Source organism: Amblyraja radiata, chromosome 2 (assembly GCF_010909765.2).
Source record: "Amblyraja radiata isolate CabotCenter1 chromosome 2, sAmbRad1.1.pri, whole genome shotgun sequence".
Taxonomy (NCBI): domain Eukaryota; kingdom Metazoa; phylum Chordata; class Chondrichthyes; order Rajiformes; family Rajidae; genus Amblyraja; species Amblyraja radiata.
The window spans coordinates 3,984,562-4,000,132 of record NC_045957.1 but is presented as its reverse complement, the minus strand read 5'-3'; the positions used below and the strand labels follow the sequence as shown (position 1 = coordinate 4,000,132).

General features: G+C 46.3%; 1 protein-coding gene across 4 annotated transcripts in view; it reads left to right on the top strand.

Moving 5' to 3' along the window:
- Positions 1-15,571, top strand: part of dlec1 (DLEC1 cilia and flagella associated protein) — a 164,492-nt gene that overhangs the window by 107,454 nt on the left and 41,467 nt on the right. For all 4 annotated transcript variants that reach the window (XM_033040742.1, XM_033040735.1, XM_033040762.1 and 1 more), the window contains 6 exons: positions 1,748-1,824; positions 3,475-3,626; positions 7,811-7,926; positions 9,485-9,555; positions 13,536-13,750; positions 14,377-14,508. In XM_033040742.1, the coding sequence (XP_032896633.1) occupies positions 1,748-1,824; positions 3,475-3,626; positions 7,811-7,926; positions 9,485-9,555; positions 13,536-13,750; positions 14,377-14,508 (763 nt within the window). The remainder of the gene's footprint in view (positions 1-1,747; positions 1,825-3,474; positions 3,627-7,810; positions 7,927-9,484; positions 9,556-13,535; positions 13,751-14,376; positions 14,509-15,571) is intronic.

The window sequence follows — 15,571 nt, the reverse complement described above, 5'->3', positions numbered from 1 at the left end:
TCAAAAAACTTAGATTTGTAACTCACGACCTCCCACATGCAAGCCCATGCTGACTATCCCTAATCAGCCCTTGTCCATCTAAATGCCTGTATATACTATCCCTCAGAATACTCTCCAGTAACTTTCCAACTACAGATGTTAAGCTCACCGGCCTATAGTTCCCAGCATTTTCCCTGCAGCCCTTCTTGAATAGAGGTACAACATTTGCCACCCTCTAGTCTTCTGGCACCTCTCCTGTATTTAAAGATGACTCAACTTTCAACCAGGGCTCCAGCAATGTCCTCTCTAGTTTCCCACAATGCCCTCGGATACATCTGATCAGGCCCTGGAGACCTGTCTACCTTCATACACGACAGTACCTTCAGCATCTCGTCGACCATTACACTGACGGCTCTCAAGACATTTCCATTGACTGCCCCAAGTTCCTCCGTCTTCCTGCCTTTTCCTCGGTAAATACAGAGGAGAAATATTCATTGAGGACCTTGCCCATCTCCTGTGGCTCCACACAGAGGTGACCCCTTTGATTCCTGAGGGGTCCCACTCTCTCTCTAGTTATCCTTTTCCCCCTTATGTATTTATAAAATCTCTTGGGATTGCCCATAATGCTACCTGCCAGAGCTATATCCTGGCCCCTTTTTGCCCTTCCCATTTCCTTTTTTACTTTGCTCCTTAGTTCCCGAAACTCCTCTAGGGATACACGATCCCAGCTGACTATACCTGTCTCATGCATCCATCTTATTCTTGACCAATGCCTCAATTTCCCTCGTCAGCCAAGTTTGCTTACGTTTGCCTGCTTTGCCCCTCACTCTAACAGGGACAAACTTATCCTGAGCTTTTGTCAGCACACTTTGTAAAACATCCCACTTGGCTGATGTTCCTTTCCCCTGAAACAACCTACCCCAATCAACTTGAGCGAGACTTCCTCTCAACCCTCAAAGTTGGACTTATGCCAATTTAGCATTTAGCATCTGGTCCCTCTCTGCACCTATACATAACTATCTTAAATATTCACTCGAACAGTGGTCACTGGTCCCAAAAGACTCCTCCACGAGTACTTCATTCACTTGCGCTTCCCAATTTCCCAAGACTAGATCAAGTGTTGCCCTCTCACGTGTGGGGGCCTCTACATATTGCTGGAGAAACTCTCCTAAACACCTTTGAGGAATTGCACCCCATCTAAGCCTTTCACACTATGATTTTCTCAGTCAATATTGGGAAAGTTAAAATTCCCTACTACAACAACCTTATTTGACCTGCAGCTGTCTGCAATCTCCTGGCACATTTGTTCTTCTAATTCCCGTTGACTATTCGGGGGTCTGTAGTACATCCCCAACAAGGTGATCATCCCTTTCTTGTTCCTCAGCTCCACCCATATAGCCTCACTGGACAAACCATCCGTAATGTCACCTCTGAACACAGCCGTGACATCCTCCTTAACCGACAATCCAACCCCCCCCCCCCACCTCCTCTTTTACCCTCACCCCCGTCTCCCTTGAAGTTCCTGTACCCCGGAATATTGCACGTTTAAAATCTGCACTCTGGTATCTTTCTCTTTGCTCTACCTATTTGAGTTTGGCTTGGTTTGTATTCATGTATAGTATTATGTGACTTGATTGGATAGCGTGCAAAACAAAGCGGTCTACTGTAACAATAACGTGACAATTCATACGGGAACAAAATGCATCATTCTCAATTGCGTATTCTGTTTACTGAGGAAGAATAACTCAATCCTGTGCTAATATTAAAGCTCAAGACTACCTCTCCTGAAGAGAACAGTGAATCTTACAGAAGGTCCAAGCAAGTCACAGGACCAACAGCAACGTGGTAAGGCATTAGATAGAACATGGAACATGCCCTTTGGCTCACAATGTCTGTGCCAAGTATGGTGCCAAGTTAAACTAATCTCCTCAGCCTCCATTCCCTGCACATCCATGTGCCACTGAAACACAACTTCACTGCAAACATGACAATTAAGTTGTACTTGTAGTTTCCAAGTGTCTTTCTATCAGAGATTTGTGTCATGCTCTGGGGCAGCGACAGTCATGTAATCTTTAAGGTCCATGTAAGCAGGTTACGGTGGCGGGTATGGTGGCGCAGCGGTAGAGTTGCTGCCTTACAGCGAATGCAGCACCGGAGACCCGGGTTCGATCCTGACTACGGGTGCTGTCTGTACGGATTTTGTACGTTCTCCCCGTGACCTGCGTGGTTTTTCTCCGAGATCTTCGGTTTCCTCCCACACTCCAAAGACGTGCAGGTTTGTAGGTTAATTGGCTTGGTGAATGTTAAAATTGTCCCTAGTAAGTGTAGGATCGTGTTAATGTACGGGGATTGCTGGTCGGCGCGGACCCGGTGGGCCGAAGGGCCTGTTTCCATGCTGTATCTCTAAACTAGGCACACACTTCAACAAAACAAATCCACCCAGATCTTTGTTTAAGAAGAAACTGCAGATGCTGGAAAAATCAAAAGTTGACAAAAAATGCTGGAGAAACTCAGCAGGTGAGGCATTATCTATGGAGAAAAGGAGTAGGCGGCGTTTCGGGTCGACACCCTTCTTCAGATTGATATCGGGGGAGGGGGGCGGGGTGGGAAAAATAAAGGAAGAGGCGGAGACAGTAGGCTATGTGGGAGAGCTGGGAAGGGGAAGGGAAGGAGGGAGAAAGCAAGGACTACCTGAAATTAGAGAAGTCGATGTTCATACCAATGGGGTGTAAACTACCCAAGCGAAATATGAGGTGTTGTTCCTTCACTTTCATCTGGGCCTCACTCTGACAATGGAGGAGGCCCAGGATAGAAAGGTCAGATTCAGAATGGAGGAGGAGTTGAAGTGCTGGGCAACTGTGAGATCAGGTTGGTTAGTACGGACTGAGCGGAGGTGTTCAGCGAAACATGAGTCTTCCTCAAAACAGAGCTGTGAGATCAATGACTATCACCCTAGAGGGGCAGCATGGCGAGGCAGCTGGTAGTGCCGCTGCTCCAGAGATCTGGGTTCCATCCTGACCTTGGATGCTATCTGTGTGTGGAGTTTGCACGTTCTTCCTGTGACCGCGTGGGTTTCCTCCAGGTGCTCCGGTTTCCTCCCACGTCCCAAATTCTTTAGTCTTTTGTTTTCTCTGGTAAGGAGTCCTCTAAAATTCATTCTTTGAGACCATTTTCAGGTTTGTAGGTCAATTGGCCACTGTAAATTGCCCCTAGTGGATGAGAAACTGGGAAAACTAGTGTGAATGGGTGATTGATGATTGGTGTAGGCTCGACGGACAAAAGGCCCGTTTCCACATGGTATCTTCAATCAATCATTGTATAACCTTGTGCCCCATCCATGTTCTCCAGAGATGCTGCCTGACCCGCTGAGTTACTCCAGCACTCTGTGTCTATAACCCCTCCATTTAATAGTGGAACGTACACAATACATCTTGTGGAAACATTTGCAACGTTTGCCGCTCTCACTGGAGTAAAACCCCTTTCTCTTCCTGACAGAATTTGCAGATGTACTGCTCTGCCACAAGAAAGGTGCAGCGTTTGTGGTTCATCCCGTGACGGGAACCCTGGAGCCCTACCAGCAGCGGGAGATCGAAGTCACTGCCTATGCCAACATGTGGGGCGACTACCAAGATAACCTCGTCTGCAGAGTTTGTATTTTCCTTCTTCACTCTTCCTTACTCACTATACTAGCAATGTTACAAAATTTTGAGATTTAAAAAATCAAGTCTGCAATTTATCCCATCAGATAAAGCATAAAAATAAGTTTAATTTGACACCTAATTCACTTTCATATCTTCAGTATTAAAAAAGTTATGGCCATTTTCATACTCGGAAATTAGCATCTTGTTCCCTATTGCTTTTCCATTGACTTAACACAAAAGCTGTGATCGAGGACAGTCAAAAGCCCATAACTTTCTTAAAAATTAAGAGAACTGAAAGAAATGTTCAGTTATTATAGATTGAAGCATTCTGAAACATATGAAACAATCTTACTTAGATGACTTGAAATTAAAGCATATAATTAGTTAGTTACCTAATTGTAGCTAATTACAAAATTCAATTACTAGATCTAAACATCTATCCATTTCTTAAGAATAGATTAACATTTTTAAATAGCCTAAGTGTCCAAATAACATTCACACAAGAATTCACAATATAACAGAATTTTTAAATCTCATTGTCATGGATTTATAGGCCAAATGGAAGGAATTTAGTGCTTAATACCTGTAAATTAATGGCCATTTAAATCATCTTGCGAGTGGGTTTTTCTGGAACGCGATCAATTGGAACGTTGCGGTTGCGGTGAATTTAAACCCCATATCGGCAGGAAAAATACTGCCGGTTCGTATCGGAAGAAAAATCACCGTTTCGCAACGTGAAATGTGAATTAAAGGCATCTTAAGGAGCACTTTTATACATAAAATAAACGGCTTTCCTTTACCTGTCCCATACGTGAAATCCGTCCCCGTTGTCGGCGTTGACGGCTTTAGAAGCTGATTTTAAAATTACTCCAGCGCTGAACTTGTCGGGCGATTATATTAAAAATAAAAAAAATAAATAAAAAAATACACAGAACGGCCGTCGGAACAATTCTTCAGCAAAAGCTTGCACTCCAACAAAATATAATCCAGGACAAGGTAGGAGAAACCCACGTTTTAACCCCGCCCCCCCCCCCTCAAAGGCACCAAAATCACGCACACGGCCAGTGGCAGAATTGCAGCGCCACTGAAGGTAAGTATTGTAACATACCTAACTATACTGCCCCAAGCCGGCCCTGTCATTCCTTCTTCCCCCCACTCCCGTCTGACAGATTCTTGAAAGAGTGCACTACCTAACATGCGAACAACATTTCCCCCCGTAAGTGGATGTGGCACAGTCCATCACACAAACCAGACATCATGTTGACTTCATCTACAATTCATGCTGCCTCGGAAAAGCAGCCAACATAATCAAAGACGTCACACACTGGTCATTCCTTCTCCTCCACACTCCCATCCAGCCAAAGGTACAGACGTTTGACAGCGCACACCACACAGGGACAGCTTCTTCCCCTCTGATATCAGGTTTCTGAATGGTCCTTCCATACGCTAGGGTACTGTCCAATTCACATCTACCCCATTGTGCTCATTGGATTTTGTCTAAGGAACTTGTGCGCTACAATGCTGAGAACTATATTCTGCACTTTGTATCTCCCCTCTTGCTCTACCTATTGTACTTGAGTTTTGCTTGATTGTTTTTATGCCTATTGTTATCTGATCTATAAATAGACCATGCCGACCAAGTCTGGTCTGATTTGCCCGCATTTGACCCACTTCCCTCTTAACCCTTTGGAGAAACAAGGAACTGCAGATGCTGGCTTCCCAAGGAAAGATCTCAGGAGAACATGAAGAGGTGATGTTTCAGGTTAGCACTTTTCTTCAGTCTGAAGAAGGGTGCCGAACCAAAGCATCACCTATTCATGCTCGCCAGAGATGATGCCTGACCCGCTGAGTTACTCCAGCATTTTTGTGACATTTGTGACATTTCCTATCAATGTACCCCTCCATGTACAGCGCCAGAGACCCAGGTTTAATCCTGACTATGGGTGCTGTCTGTACGGAGTTTGCACATTCTCCCTGTGACCGCGTGGGTTTTCTCCAGGTGCTCCGGTTTCCTCCCACACTCCAATGACGTGCGGGTTTGTAGGTTTGAAAGTTGTAGACTCTGCAGGCTTATGTAAATAATTGTAAATTGTCCCTCGTGTGTATACTAGTGTATGGGCTAATTGCTGGGTGGCACGGACTCGGTGGGCCGAAGGGCCTATTTCCGCGCTGAATCTCTAGAGTCTAAAGTGCAGACACTGAGATATGTCTAGCATTAGCATTCAACGCCAGAACTGAACTGAAATGCCCAGTGCAGGCAGCTTCGCAGCAGGCAGTGTGAATGAATACACATTCAGTATATGAATATCAGTGGTTTCAGCTGCGGGTAGATGCATCTATTTAAATCCTTTAGACTGTGGAAATGCTCTGAAGTTCGACATGTTCCCAACTGCTCTCACCAACTTCTACAGATGCGCCCTGGAAAGCATTTTATCTGGATGCATTGCAGCATGGTTTGGGAACAGTTCCATCCAAGACTGCAAGAAATTGCAGAGAGTTGTGGACGCAGCCCAGACCATCAACACAAACCGACCTTTCTTCCATTGACTCCATCTACACCTCACGCTGCCTCGGCAAGGCCAGCAGCATAATCAAGGGCCAGTCTGGTTACTCCCTCTTCTCCTCTCTATCATCAGGCAAGAGGAACAGAATTGTAAAAACAGCAGATTCAGGGACAGCTTCTTCCCAGCTGTTATCAGGCAACTGAACCGTCCTATCACCAACTAGCGAGCGGCCCTAAGCTACTATCTACCTCACTGGAGACCTTTGGACTATCTTTAATCGGACTTCACTGGACCTTATCCTGACTAAATGTTATTCCCTTTATCATGTATCTGTACACTGTTAATTGGGTACCCGGACGTGGCGCTGACAGACTAGAAGCCAAAGCAAAGAAGCCAAAGAACTGAATGGAAACGAGGAAACGAAACGCCAATAAACCGAAAGTGTCCGAAGACGAAACGCCTACTAACCGAAAGGATGGGACGCCTAATTGCAAACTAACCGAAAGTGCGGGACGCCTAAAAGTGAAGGAACCGAAAAGCTGTGTCGCCTAAAAGCAAACTGACCGAATGGCCGCTCTGTCGGAACGCCACCTCCCTGAAAGGCGGCTTGGGTGCGTTCCGCATGCACCGAGACGGTAATAAATAAAACGTCTGTCCTCGTGGATGGGGAGAATCACCCGGTGTGAGTGTCAGGGTCCGGGGGTCGGAGGGGGGGGGAGGGGAAATCACCCTGGTGTTCAGGTTGAGGTCCGATGGCGGTGCAACACGGTCAGTGACTGTGGGACGCTCCCGAGGGTGGAGACAGAGGAGAGAATGAAGGGGGAGAGAAGGGGGGGAGAGAAGGGGGGAAGAGAGAGAAGAGCGAGAGAGAGAAGGGAGGGATAGAGAGGGGGGGGGAAGAGAGAGGAGGAGAGAGAGAAGAGTGGAGAGAGAGTAGAGAAAGAAGAGGGGAGAGAGAGGAAGAGAGAGAAGGGAGAGAAAGAGAGAGGGGGAGAGAGAGAAGCGTGGGGTTCATTTTCCCACACAAGCTATAGGTGACTAGGCAATCTGAACCCAAGCACCAAGTTGAAAGCAGCCGAAGGTGCGCATCCCTCGGGACAGCCCCCACTCTCCCACAGCCACCCTCCACAGTCTGTGGGTCGGGTGGAGCGGAGGTTTGGAACAATGTTTGTGCCTTCACAGTGATGTGATGGACGCGGGGGTCTGGACCAGACAAGTCCCGTCCCCCCGGCAACGTCATGTCCGTTATTGGACGTTTCTGTTGAGCGGCATTTGATCCTTTGGCCTGTAGGCGACGCCGCCTTTCAGGTAGGTGGCGTTTCGACAGAGCGGCCGTTCGGTAAGTTTGCTTTCAGGCGACGCAGCTTTTCAGTTTGTTGGCTTTGAGGCGTCCCGCCCTTTTTGTTAGTTTGCATTTAGGCGTCCCATCCTTTCAGTTAGTTAGCGTTTCGTCTTCGTACTCTTTCGGTTTATTGGCGTTTCGGCCTCGTTTCCATTCCGTTCTTTGGCTTCGACTTCTTTGCTTCGGCCTCTCGTCCGTCTGCGCCACGTCCTCACACGGTTAATGGCTGGATTGCCATTTACAAAAGCTTTTCACTGAACCTCGCTACACATGCCAATAAACTAAACTAAACTGAACCATGTTCTGTTTTTATGCCCATTATGACTGTAAAATTGTTTTGTCAGGTTGCAGGTCTCAACCCTACCTATATCCCCATCCAGTTGTCCGTTCAAGGTGTTCCACTCTACTTCAAGATTTTAGGTCCCCAGAAGGACAACCAGAAGCGAGGCCCCATGATCAGGTACGAGCCTTCTTTAATATATCAAGAGAATCAATCGCATTTACACTGTGGACGGCTCGATTGTAATCATGTATTGTCTTTCCACTGACTGGATAGCACGCAACAAAAGCTTTTCACTGTAGCTCAGTACACGTGACAATAAACTACACAAAAAAACCCAATGAAACCAAAACTAATTGTCATATGCACCAGGTCCGGTACAATAACATTCTTACTTGCTACAACTTTGTTAGTTAGTTTAGTTTATTGTCACATGTACCAAGGTACAGTGAAAAGCTTTTTTGTTGCGTGCTAACCCGTCAGTGGAAAGACTACACATGATTACAATCAGGATGTCCACAGTGTACAGATACCAGATAAAGAAAATAATGATTAGTGCTCTACGGGCACATTAACGCAACAAATAAATATACATTCATCAATAATACGATCATTACTGGTCATTCTAGATAAAATGGACCATGATAGTACAAGTTAAAGTACACATTATAACCTTGTACAAAATACATAAAGATTGTTCAGAGGTACAGTTGTAGTTAGAGTTGTTCAGTTTTCAAGAGCCTGATTGTTGCTGGGAATAAGCTGTTCTTGAACCTGGAGGTCACGGTTCTCAGGGTCCTGTTCCTTCTTCCTGATGGTATAGGTAAGATGAGAGGGTGGCCACAGTGGTGTGGGTCTTCCATGATATCAGTTGACTTTTTGAGGCAACGCTTCCTCGAGATTGCTTTGATGGTGGGGATGTCTGAACCTCTGATGGACCGGGCAGTGTTCACCACTTTCTGCAGCCTCTTTCCCTCTGGAGCTATTGAAGCAGGCAACCAGTCAGTATTCTGTTCTCTCATACACCTGTGGATTGTTGAAGGAGTATTCTATTTTTATTTGCTTTCGTCTTTTTGGCCTGTTATTTGAGGGAAAATATCAGAGAGGCTAATGAGAATGCTTCACTCATGTGGCAGTGCTGGGTGTAGGAATGCAGACTTGGCCTCCGGGCTGGCAGAGTGACTGAGGCAGAGCTACCTGATGCAAGGACACATGCCTTCAACATGCACACTGGCTTTCTTGACCATTCTGGACTCAAATAATCTGCCCATCTACTCCTCCGCCTCCAAATCTAGGGTGTTCGTGGGAGAGTCTAGGACCAGAGGCCATAGCCTCGGAACAAAAGGACGTATCTTTTGGAGGAATTTCTTTAGTCAGAGGGTGGTGAATCTGTGCAATTCATTGCGACAGAATGCTGTGGAGGCCAATGGATATTTTTAAGGCTGAAATTAACAGATTCTTGATTGGTACAGGTGTCAGGGGTTATGGGCAGAAGGCAGGCAAATGGGGTTGGAGGGAAAGATAGATCAGTCATGATTAAATGGCAGAGTAGACTTGATGGGCCGAATGGCCTAATTCTGCTTCGAGAATGTATGAACTTATGACATTTTGTGACGACAGCAACAAAAGCGTAAAATGCTGGAAATACGCAGCAGGTCAGACTGCATCTGTGGGAAGAGAACCAGAGTCAATGCAACATAGGAATGCAAAGGTCTTGATGTATCACTTGGTCTTCCAGGTTTGGAACGCACATTTCTGGAGGAGACACGGTGTCCCGCTACTTACGAATTATCAACCCAGGTCCCTGTGGTAAGTCTCATTGCTGTTGACCTCCAATCATTCAAATGTTCGCTTGACATCACTGATGTGTGTATTCTATCATACTTTCTTGTCACATGTACCTGGGTACATGGAAATTCTTTGTTTTTGCATACAATAAACAAAGTACGCAAAGAGTCGCCATGTATCTGACACCCAACAAAGTACTCATTAGAGTCACGATGATCCCTCCATTTTCTTGCCCCTCCCTCCTTCCCCCATCAAGTCCCTCCTTGGTTTTGGAAGGAAGGAGAAAGGAAGAGGAGGAGCCAGAGGGCTGAGGGAGAGCTGGGAAGGGGGAGGAGACAGTGAGGACTACCGGAAATTGGAGAAGTCAATGTTTATGCCGCTAGGGTGCAGACTGCCCAAGCGGAATATGAGGTGCTGCTCCTCCAGTTTCCGGTGGTGCTCACTCTGGCCATGGAGGAGACCCAGGACAGAAAGGTCGGATTCGGAATTGGAGGGGGAGTTAACTTGTTAAATCTCCTGTAGTCCTTAACATTACAGGACCACCTTTGGCCCCACTTGCCCACACCGGCCAACAATGTCCCAGCCACACTAGTCCCACCTGCCTGCGTTTGGTCCACATCCCTCCAAACCTGTCCTATCCATGTACCTGTCCAACTGTTTCTTAAACGTTGAGATAGTCCCAGCCTTAGCTACCTCCTCAGGCAGCTTGTTCCATACACCCACCACCATTTGTGTGAAAAAGTAACCCCTCAAATTCCTCTTAAATCTTTTCCCTTCACTGTAAACATATGTGCTCTGGTCCTCGTCACCTACTATGGGCAAGAGACTCTATGCATCCACCCGATCTATTCCTCTCATTATTTTATATTCCTCAGAGAACATGGAGGCGTATCGAGTTGGGACCATTCAGATTTCTTGAGATTTCAACTCAAAACGTCACCTATCCATGTTCTCCAGAGATGCCTGCTGAGTTACTCCAGCATTTTGTGACTTTTTTTTTTGTAAATCAGCATCTTCAGTTCCTTGTTTCTACATTTCACTGCTCCAAGTCTCCTCAAGATGGGTCTACTTTGAAGAAGTGCTCCTCCTCTCTGGAGTCTGAAGAAGGATCCCGACCCGAAACATCACCTCTCCATGTTCTCCAGATATGCTGCCTGACCCGCTGGGTTGCTCCAGCACCTTGTGTCTTTTTTTTGTAAACCAGCGCCTGCAGTTCCTTATTTCCTCATCAAGCAGGGGAGTTTAGCCAATCAGTCTAGAGGGTAGGAGAAAATGTTTCCCCTTGCCCTCTGGTAACCACAAGAAGTCATTCACCAGATGTTTTGGGCAGAGCAGTAGAGTTGCTGCCTTACAGCCCTTGCAGCGCCGGAGACCCCGGTTCGATCCCAACTACGGGTGCTGTCTGTACGGCGTTTGTACGTTCTCCCCGTCACCTGTGTGCGTTTTCTCCAAGACCTTCGGTTTCCACCCACACTCCAAATACGTACAGGTTTGTAGGTTAATTGGCTTGGTGTATGTGTAAATTGTCCCTAGTGTGTGTAGGATAGTGTCAGTGTGCGGGGATCGCTGGTCGGTGCGGACTCGGTAGGCCGAAGGGCCTGTTTCCACGCTGTATCACTAAACTAAATTCAAGTAACGTAAAATAAATCTGATCATCTCTGGGGCCGACAATGTTACAAACGTTCACCGAACAATACTATCTGCTGCCGGGTCTCCCATTCGTTCTCGGCACCCCCTGTCATGTGTTCTTAAACAGACGGAGGTGTCTGATTATAGAAACATAGGCAATAGGTGCAGGAGTAGGCCATTCGACCCTTCAAGCCAGCACCGCTATTCAATAGGGTCATGGCTGATCATCCAAAATCAGTACCCCACTCCAGCTTTTTCACCATATCCCTTGATTCCCTTAGCCCTAAGTGAAATCTAACTTTCTCTTGAAAACATCCAGTGAATTGGCCTCCATTGCCTTCTGTGGCAGAGAATTCCACAGATTCACAACTCTCTGCGTGAAAATGTTTTTCCTCATCTCAGTCCTAAATGGCTTACCCCTTATTCTTAAAATGTGGCCCCTGGTCCTGGACTCCCCCAACATCGGGAACATTTTTCCTGCATCTAGCATGTCCAATCCCTTAAGGATTGTACAGTATATGTTTCTATAAAATTCCCTCTCATCCTTCCTAATTCCAGTGAATACAAGCCCAGTCGACCCAATCTTTCATCATATGTCAGTCCCGCCATCCCGGGAATTAACCTGGTGAACCTACGCTGCACTCCCTCAATAGCAATAATATCCTTCCTCAAATTAGGAGACCAAAATTGCACACAATAATCCAGGTGAGGTCTCACCAGGGCCCTGTACAACTGCAGTAGGACCTGCTTGCTCCTAAACTCAAATCCTCTCGCAATGGCCGACATGCCATTCGCTTTCTTTACGGCCTGCTGTACCTGCATGCTTACTTTCAGTGACTGATATACAAGCACACCCAGGTCTCGTTGCACCTCCCCTTCTCCTAATCTGACACCATTCAGATAATAATCTGCCTTCCTGTTCTTGCCACCAAAGGGGAAAACCTCACATTTATCCACATTATACTGCATCTGCCATGCTTCTGCCCACTCACCCAACATTTCCAAGTCACCCTGCAGCCTCATAACACCCGCCTCGCAGCTCACAATGCCACCCAGCTTTGTGTCAAACTTAGGGATGTCATATTTAATTCCCTTGTCTAAATCATTAATATATATTGTAAACTGGTCTATAATTCCCTGTTTTCTCTCTCCCTCCTTTCCTAAAAAGTGGAGTTACATTGGCTGCCCTCCCAGTCGACAGGAACTGATCTAGAGTCTATAGAACAATGGAAAATGATCACCAATGCATCCACGATTTCTAGGGCCACCTCCTTGAGTACTCTGGGATGCAGACCATCAGACCAACAGTTTAACTGACACCGTTTCCTGACTAATGTGGATTCCCTTCAGTTCTTCCCTCCCACTCAGTCCCCTAGTATTTCCGGGAGATTGTTTGTGTCTTCCTCAGTGAAGACAGAACCAAAGTACTCATTTAATGTTCTGCCATTTCCTTGTTTCCCAATAAAAATTCACTTGTCTCTGATTGTAAGGGACCTACATTTGTCTTCACTAGTCTTTTCCTTTTTCCATACCTAAAGAAACTTTTACAGTCAATTTTTATATTCGCCGCAAGCTTTTTTTCATGCTTTTATTTCTCCCTTTCTTAATTAACTCCTTTGTTGTGTTCTAAATTTCTCCCAGTCCTCTGGCTTGCCGCTTCTTCTGGCCAATATATATGCTTCTTTCTTGGATTTAACACTATCCTTGACTTCCCTCGTTAGCCACGGTTGTGCCGCCTTCCCAGTTTTATTTTTTCGCCAGACAGAGATGAACAATTTCTGGAGACATTTCTGTGGAGACAGTCTGCCTTCTCTAACTGAAATCTGTTCAGAAGAGGTCTGTAAAAGTGAGGATAGACTGTACTATAGACAATAGGTGCAGGAGTAGGCCATTCAGCCCTTCGAGCCAGCACCGCCATTCAATGTGATCATGGCTGATCATCCCCAATCAGTACCCCGTTCCTGCCTTCTCCCCATATCCCCTGACTCCGCTATTTTTAAGAGTCTTATCTAGCTCTCTCTTGAAAGCATCCAGAGAATCTGCCTCCACCGCCCTCTGAGGCAGAGAATTCTGCAGTCTCACCACTCTCTGTGAGAAAAAGTGTTTCCTCGTCTTTGTTCTAAATGGCTTACTCATTATTCTTAAACTGTGGCCCCTGGTTCTGGACTCCCCCAACATTGCGAATACGTTTCCTGCCTCTAGCGTGTCCAAGCCTTTAACAATCTTATATGTTTCAATGAGATATCCTCTCATCCTTCTAAACTGGCATCTACTTTATTCGATAAGAAACAACATGTGCACAGTTTCAATAAATTGATTAACCAAACGTCTCTTTAATTAAAAAGGCGTGCTTAACGTATTGATACCCCCAGATATCAGACTGGACTGGGAAACGTACAATGTGGAGTCAGACGACATGCAGCTGGTGGACCTGTTGGTGTTTTACGGGCAGGATTTTCCATTGAAGGATGAAAGCGGGAACGAGACCAACTCCAGCGCCCTGCCCAGCGAGAGCGATCACGCCAGGAACTGGGACTCGATTTCCAACAGTGCAGAGAGCAGCTCTGTGGGCCTCCATACAGGATGTGTAAGATTCAGAGTGTGGACTGGATGGGTGGATGTTGGCTGCGAAAGTTGGGATTGGTGCCACGTGGGCTGAATGCAGGATTCCCAATTCACCCAGTGAGATATGTTGGGTAGGCTAGAGGACTTTATTCCTTGGAGCGCAGGAGTCGGAGGGGTGATCTTATAGAGGTGTATAAAATCATGAGGAGAATAGATAGGGTGAATGCACACAGCCATTTCCCCCAGGCTAGCAAAATCAAGAACTGGAGGGAATAGGTCTAAGGTGGAAGGAGAAATAATTTATAGGAACCTGAGCCTGAACCTTTTCATATAGAGGGTGCATTGAACAATCTGCCAGAGGAGGTAGTTGAGGCAGGTACTATAACAACATTTAAAAGACACTTGGACAGGTACATGGACAGGAAAGGTTGAGAGGCGTATGGGTCAAACGTATTGGTAATGGCCTATGCAGCCTAGAGGAGCAAAGGGCTGAAGAAGAAGAAGGGTCAAACGCAGGCAAATAGGACTAGCTTAGATGAGGCATCTCAGTTGGAACGCATGAGTTGCTTCCATGCTGTATGACTATGACTTGTAGGGAGAAGCATTGGTTTCCTTTAAAAAAAAATAAACATTCTGACTCATCTTTAGGACTTGGAAGAGGAGCCGGAGCTGGAGGAGGAAGAAAATATGATGTTGACGAGCGACCTAATTACTGTGGTGTTACAGGCTCATGAGGGCACTCAGGCTGATTATCCATATTGTGTGACTCCGCGGCAGATGGTGAGTGGCGATTGAAGCAATATCTTGGCTAGTAAGAATGAATGGAGCCTGTTGAAGATAACAGTGCAATGCATCAAGAAGAGATCAAACACAGTCGTATCAATAGACACAGAGTGCTGGAGTAACTCAGCAGGTCAGGCAGCATCTCTGGAGAACATGGATAGCTGATGTTTCGGGTTGGCACCCTTCTTCAGACCCCATTCTGACCCGAAACATCACCCATCCTTTTTCTCCAGAGATGCTGCCAGACCCGCTGAGTTTAGTTGAGGTTGGTTTAGTTCAGAGATACAGCGCGGAAACAGGCCCTTTGGCCCACCAGATCCACGCCGACCAGCGATCCCCGCACACTAACACTATCCTACACACGAGAGACAATTTACAATTTCACCAATTAGCCAACAAACTTGTACGTCCCTGGGATGTGGGAGGAAACTGGAGCACCCGGAGAAAGCCCATGGGGTCACGGGGAGAACGTACAAACTCCGTACAGGCAGCACCCGTAGTCAGGATCGAACCTGAGTCACTGGCGCTGTAAGGCAGCAACTCTACCGCTGTGTCACCCCTCCAGTTACTCCAGCACACTGTGTCTATCTGTGCTATATACCAGCACCTGCAGTTCCTTCCTACATTGCTGTAGTAATATCAATGTTGGGTTCCTGATTCTCTCCACTTCCCTCCTTCAGAAGTGCCCGTTTCAATCATAGAGGTAAATTGAAAGTAAGAATAAGGGTCTTCAAGAGAAGGAAAGGATACAATTAATCAAGATTGTTGTAGAGACACAAGAGATTGCAGATGCCCGAATCTGATGCAACAAACAATTTCTGAACAAGGGTCTCGACCCGAAACGTCACCCATTCCTTCTCTCCAGAGATGCTGCCTGTCCCGCTGAGTTACTCCAGCATTTTGTGTCTACCTTCGTTTTGAAACATTGCTAATCCTTGAGTCTGAAGAAGGTTCCCGACCTGAAATGTCACATATCCATGTTCTCCAGAGATTCTGCCTGACTCATTGAGTTACTCCAGCACTTTGTGTATTTATTTTGTAAACCAGTATCTGCAATTCC